Source organism: Centrocercus urophasianus, unplaced genomic scaffold (genome assembly GCF_019232065.1).
Source record: "Centrocercus urophasianus isolate 14NV4802_14NV808 unplaced genomic scaffold, USGS_Curo_1.0 seq_21, whole genome shotgun sequence".
NCBI classification, from domain to species: Eukaryota; Metazoa; Chordata; class Aves; order Galliformes; family Phasianidae; genus Centrocercus; species Centrocercus urophasianus.
This window is the reverse complement of record NW_024884767.1, coordinates 352809-359636: the sequence shown is the minus strand read 5'-3', so window position 1 is coordinate 359636 and position 6828 is coordinate 352809. Positions and strand designations below refer to the sequence as shown.

General features: G+C 45.4%; 1 protein-coding gene across 1 annotated transcript in view; it reads left to right on the top strand.

Annotated features, from left to right (window-relative positions):
* Positions 1-434: 434 nt before the first annotated feature.
* GRIN3A (glutamate ionotropic receptor NMDA type subunit 3A) overlaps positions 435-6828 on the top strand; it is a 74227-nt gene continuing 67833 nt past the window's right edge. The window contains exon 1 of the mRNA XM_042822755.1: positions 435-564. Coding sequence (XP_042678689.1) covers positions 435-564 — 130 coding nt within the window. The remainder of the gene's footprint in view (positions 565-6828) is intronic.

Genomic DNA, 6828 nt, shown 5'->3' with positions numbered 1-6828 from the left:
CTCCCTGGGGCTTCCCAAATCACAAGCTCAGCACAATGCCTGTGCATACAACAGTGTGATTTTGTTTCTTTTTTTCTCAGTATGCCACATCTTGAGGGAAATTTCAGCAAGAAGCGGCTTTTAAGGAATCAATTACCTGTCACAAATACATGCACATCAGCGAGATAATGCTATGCAAAAGAAGCGAGTTGCTGGAGAGACCAACACCCTTAGAGCCAGGCAGGGGCTCCAACAACAGGTGTGGTTGCTATTGCTAAAACATGAAAATGCAATGAAAACTATGAAGAACACAGCCCTCAGCAGATTCTCCCTTCTGATGGAAGCTGAGGTGGGGGCTTGTCCAGAGGCTGGGATAGGCGCTCATCTCCTGCTAGACCACATCTCTCAGTGCATCCCCTTTCAGCTGTGCAGCCCCAGGCATGCCTAAGGCAGTCATGTCTGCAGCTGGCAACGGGAATCCTGTCCAACTCACTTTTGCTCTACTGGAAATTGTCATTAATGCCAACAGTTTGCACAAGGTTCTGTCTCCTGCCATGAGGTTTGCAAATTCAGTGCTTCCAACAGGCAAGTAGAAGGGTTAAGCCCACACTGCTGCTGCACAGGAGATGAGGCAGTTTGCCAGTTTTGCAGCCCTTGGTAAACCTGACAGAACTGTTTAGCTGGATAAATTGGGTGAGTTATCTCTTACACAGATGCTGTTGTGGCCTTTCAAGACTTGCTTATGCAGTCTTTTCCTGTTTTAACACAACTCTTACCATGTAACTGTGATAAGCACCTGTGATATCTCACTCCTCCCATCTCTTTCCCATCTCTAAGATCAGAGGCAGCAAAAAATGTGTTTTTTCCAGGGCCACGTGCTGGGGGGTGCCCTCCTCCTGTGGTGGAAATTGAAGACTTTGCCTGAATGTCAAACGGTCTTCCTTCATCTTTATTGAGCATTTACAGTAAGTGGCCTTCTGAAATGAATCAATGCAGCACAAAGGTTGCATACAGCCCATAATAACCATATATTTGGAGCAGGGGTGTGTGGGAAATCATGCAATGCGCAGGAAACCATAATCCCAGCAAATCAGCACTGATATTTTCTTAAAAATGATGCATTTGCTCTGTTAGGAGGTAAGGTGCCTGTCTGACCTCCCTACTCAAACGACACTGACATTGCCCACAATTTCAATATGAACTTTGGAGAGCATTTTTTCTTTTTTCTCTTGTCACTTCCTCAGTTTTTCACAAACACAGCTGTCATCCTGGAAAACAGATGCAAAAGTATACAGACAAAATTGCATTAAATCCAGATTGGTCCTACATGCGTCCAGTGGCATCCAGTTTTCATGAGGAGTACCTTTAATGAGGATAAGATAGAAAACCTCCCACTATGACAGAACAATTGGAGGAGGGAATGCCTGCCTGTCGGCTGACAAAAGCCAAAAAAAAGTCACTGCATGCAAAGCAGTAGCATATGAATACAAGCACACAACACACTCAGAGCCACTACTGTGCTCTCTACTCAGGGCTTGTCAGCACAGCAGAAAAGCTGGCCAGCAGTGGGGATGACTTTTCCTCCTTAATGACTCTCTGTGGATAATATTCTTCCTCTTTGACTCAGTTCTGACACATTTCTGGCACACAGTGAGGGTTTTTGATAGAGTTTAAGAGGCCCGCGGTCAGCAAGTCAAGAGAGGTGATCCTGCCCCTCTACTCGTTGATGGTGAGACCTCACCTGGGCCACTGCATCCAGATGTGGAGTCTTCGGTACAGGAGTGACATGGACCTGTTGGAGCACCTCCAGAGGGCCACAGAAATGATCCCAAGGATAGAACAACTATCTTACGAGGACAGGCTGGGAGAGCTGGGGCTGTTCAGCCTGGAGAAGACTCCAGGGAGACCTGGGAGCAGCCTTTCTGTATCTAAAGGGGAGCTACAGGAAAGAAGAAGACAGATCTTAGTAGGGTCTGTGGTGACAGAACAAGGGGGAATGGTTTCAAACTAAAAGAGGGGAGATTTAGGTTGGATATAAACAAAAGGGGAGGAAAAAAAGTTTTTTACAGTAAGCGTAGAGAAGTACTAGAATAATTGCCCTGTGATATGGAAGCCCCGTGCCTGGAGGTGCTTAAGGCCAGGCTGGACTGGGCTCTGAACATCTGATCTCGCTGTAGGTGTTTGTATTCATTGCAGGGGAGTTGAGCTAGATGACCTTTAAGGGTCCCTTCCAACTCAAACAGTTCTATGATTCTATGACTCCGGAACTGAGAAGACTGCAGGAGACTTTACATTAAACCAGCCCTTGGATCATCAGAAAAGCATCCCTCTAAACCAAGGGTCTCCTAAAGCCTCTCTCTCTGTGCTATACACTGTGCTGCTATAAGCAGTGGTGGGCCCATTCCTTGCTACCGAAGCTGCTTTCATCACCACCATATTAACCTAGAGGGAGCAACAAGGGAGATTTGATAACACAGCTGGAGAGACAAAAATAAAAGCAGCTCCAGGCAGTGGCAGAAACCTCAGGGAATCATTTCCACAGGCTTAGTACTCAACTAGATTATTAGGGTGCTTTGGTACTAGTTATAACTTTGCCCAGGTTTAATGTATCTCAATGGAGAGAAAACGAGGGGCTGCAGGCAGACCGCAAGGAAGAAAACGTGACGAAACACCAAACTCAAAACATATAGCATGAAAATAATACATGGCAATTGGGGATCTCATGAAGGTTTTACAGCTGCTTGTTTGGGAAGATATACACCACCACCTACCTCCACCAAGGAGCAGTAAAACGAGTCATTGGATCACTCACATTAACAGAGCACCTGCAAGGTGCTTCCCCCTTCTGGCAAAAGAGAATGGTCTGTGTCACAGTAAGAGCTGAGCCCACTGTAGGCACCTTAATACCTTCACCTGACTTGTGAGCATCGCTTCCACTTCAGAGAGATGGTCAGGAGCCAACAGCAAGCCTGCCTACCAGGAAGTCTGCAGGCATAAATCTAGAGCGGCCGTGCACTGCAGGTTCATACCAGGCCAGCACGAAGGCAATGCAAAGCTTTTCAAGCATAATAGCCTACTTAACATGTTTAATGAAGTTTTGGGTATCTGAAGGTATCTGCAAGCTCATAAATACTGGTTGGAAAAAGATTAGTGGAGGGAAGAATGTAGAAAACTAAAAAACACTGACATTTTTATTTTGCCTCTTCTTTTCCATCTTAAAATGGCAATTAAAATGAAAAACATGGCGTGTTGAAGTGTCTGTAACTGTATTTAGATAAATTTGGGCATCTAAATAGAAAAAAAAGTAATTTACTCTTTGTTGGTGAGAAAGGCACTTTTACATTAATTTTACGTGAATATTTCCCAGAATCCCAGAGACTGGCAGAGACTCCTCTGAGACCACCAGGTCTGGCCCCTTCTCCAGCAAGGACACCTGGAGCAGGGTGACTGTGTCCTGGTGGCTTTCGGGGACCTCCAAGGAGGAGACTCTACAGCCTCTGGGCAGTCTGTACCAGGCTTTTCCCTAATTCTGATTTCTCAATGATGGTTATCATCACTGGGGGGGAAAAAAATAGAATGTCAAAGAATTTCATTTCAGACTGACAGACTGACCCATAATAAGTCTCTTACACGCTCCAGGGATAGAGGTAGTGTGTGATACCCTGCATCTCAGCTGGTGACTTCAGCATTCTGAATAAAGGGGTGGATGAACACGACTGGAAGCATAGGGATCTCACACTCTGCTAAGTGCAAGCAGCCTGCCTTCTTCCAATGCCCTGGAGGGAACAGGCCTTGCAGAAGAATGCTGCCATACGCAGAGGACAATTGTTCTGCATCCCAGAACACAAACAAACAAAGAAATGACAATGAACCAAGCAGCTAGAGAAGTAACAGCAAGAGAAACATGAGCAGTGATTTTAATCACATTTCCCGAATGCATTTTTCATTGCTGACGGGTTCTCCCCAGCTTTAAGGGATGGAGGCAGAGTGCTTTCTGTGGTTGCAGCTCTGCAGCAGGAAGTGCCACCAGTGCTGTGTGCTCAGGGTTACCCAAGGGGATGGCTGACTCAGAGCGGGCCCTCCCTGATCTGCCTGGTCCTATTTCAGCTTGGAAGGGAGAGCAGAGCAGATGCTGTGGCTGAGCCCCCATGAGAAAGGGGAAAGCAGAAGGCAGTTCTGAGGCTGGAGATGAAAAAAGTAAATCAATCATCTGTCAAAATTTTAAAAATTATTCTGCTTTGGAAGAGGGACAGCTAAAAAGCAGGGTGCCATTGACCCTGAGTGGGCTCAAATTCCTTTTGTCAAACCAAAAATGTTGTGCCTCTTTTCCACATGCATATTTGTATGTAAATAAAGTCATGCAAAAATTGACTGTACAACTTTCCAAATGCTGTGTGTGTACATTCTGTCAAAGTTTGTATCCTTTCTCAGACCAGTTTCTACAAATATTTCAGCCCCTTAAAGAATAGCACATATAATGGTTAGAGCATTCTTCAGACAAGCCCATGAGTAAGCCCTTGGTTTTGTGTAAAACTTTATTAATAATCAGGAGTGTCTGAGTAATAATTAAGGCTACAAAGAAAACCAGTAACAATTTGTTGCTATAAACAATAAGTCTGTACAGTGCTAAAGTAATTCAACCATCATAGAATCATTAAGGTTGGAAAGATCACTAAGATCATGCCCACTCACCATGCGCCTCAGTGCCACATCCACACATTTCCTGAGCACCTTTGTGGACAGAGACTCCACCACTTCCCTGGGCAGCCCGTTCATAGATACCACCTCCAGTCTGCCCGCTGTGCTCTGCTGAAGTTTCTGTGCGTGGACACTTACTGTGACCTGCTTGGAAATGAGCTCTGCACCAGGAATTATCTACAGCAGAAGTCCCAGCCATGGTACCCATGGTCACCAAGGAATTGGCACCTGCTCTGAGATCATCCACAAACAAGCAAACACACAAATGGATACAGTGATCTCCAATTCTTAATTAAATTCTTCTGTAATTTTCAGAACTTTTTCCAGTATTGAGCTTGATGACGTTTTCTGAGAAGCTTGATTTTTTAACTAGCACAGCCTGACAAAGATCCACTGCAATGAAGTCTCAAATAAACAGCAATTTAGGCTGTTAAGAGTTATCGTTTCTTCTAAAATGGATAAAATTGATGCATTTTATCCAGTAACCAAACTTCAGCCCGTGTACTTCTGAAACCTAATTACTTTAAATCTTAGACTAGAAATCATAGGATCTAAAAGACTTGCTGGTTCCACTTGTGGCCCACAGAAACATCCTCTCTCGCACTGGAGCCAATGCTACATGATCCAGTAATAACCGGTTATTACTGAGCTATACAGCTGAGAAGTTACTTGCTAAGCAGGCATTTCCAAACCTGAGAAAAAGGATACAAATACAGGTAACTCTAAAAGCCAGCTGTTGTGGCCTTGGGGGTGAGGGTGGGGAAGTAAATAAAGAAAAAAAGACATTTTTCTCTGCGCCATGTGAAATTTTCTATATTCCAAGCCAGTTCTCCCAGCCAATAATTCTTTATTGATAAAAGAGGAGCCTTTGAATACTCTATGAATGTGATCCATTCCTGTGAATGTGAGGAAAGAGTTGAGTAGAGATAAAAATGCCAAGAAAAAATGTGATTCTATGACCAGAAGAAGGAGGAAAGGCAAAAAGGATCAATGAATCTCCTTTAACATACAACTATCTCACTGTTAGAGGCAGCAGTATGTATTGGCATGCACACCACTGCCATTTGTGGCTCCCTACCATGCAGCCACACAAGTCTAAAGGTGCAGTATGAAAGAAGTAGGGCTCTGACACTCACTTTGGCAATGAGATGTGGCACATGGGAATGAGAAGGTGCTGAAGTGATGGATCTGAGGGCATAAGAGGTGAAACAGGTTTTATAGAAATGCAGAAATATCAGTGAGACCTTGCTAAGACAACACTGAGTGTTGTGTACACCTCTGGTGGACTCCTCTCACAGAGGACGGATTTAAATACGTGTTGCAGAATTATATTAGCACAGAACAGTTTGAGTTGGAAGGGATCCTTAAAGGCCATCTGGTCCAACCCCTTGCATTGAACAGGAGACCAACACTTCCATCAGGTGCTCAGAGCCCCAGCCAACCTGACCTTGAGTGTCTCCAGGGATGGGGCATCCACCTCCTCACTGGGCAACTTGTGTCAGAACCTCACTGACCTGTTATAGGGCAAAGACCACATCCTTTTTATAATACAAGATCACATCCTTCTTACAACACTTCTGAGTGTTTCCTTTAGATGGATTTTTTGCCTGTCAATTAAATATATATAAAAAAAGAAAAGTTAAAATGAAAGAAAGGGAGTGTATACGCCTGGGAGTAAATCTCAATTCAAAAAAAAAAAAAAAAAAAAAAGGGAGAGGGGAAAAAGGGGAAAAACATCAGCGAGAAAGCTCTTTACGCTAAGTGTGAGGTGGGGGGAGGTGAGCTGAGGCTGCAGGGCGATTTCTGACCCTTCCAGGAGCGGAGTTATGGGCGCAGGAGGCGGCAGCGGGTCAGCACGGAGCTGGGAGCATCCCCTCTTGGGTCCTAGGGCTTAGTACGGAATGCGGACGCACGGCGGGGCATCGCACCTCCGGCTTGCGCGGCTCTGAACCAAATTAGCGGCTCTGAGGCGAAGCGGGGACTTTCCCCAGTGCCCTGCAGACGCGCAGGCAAACGCGCATCTCCGCTCTGTGTTCTCCCGGGAGAAAGGTGTTCTGTCATAGAAACAACTGAAGAAAGTGCTCACGCCTCGCTGAGCGCAGCGTTTGGATCCCACGCGCTGAACAACACGCGTCAGCGGAGCGGTCGCAC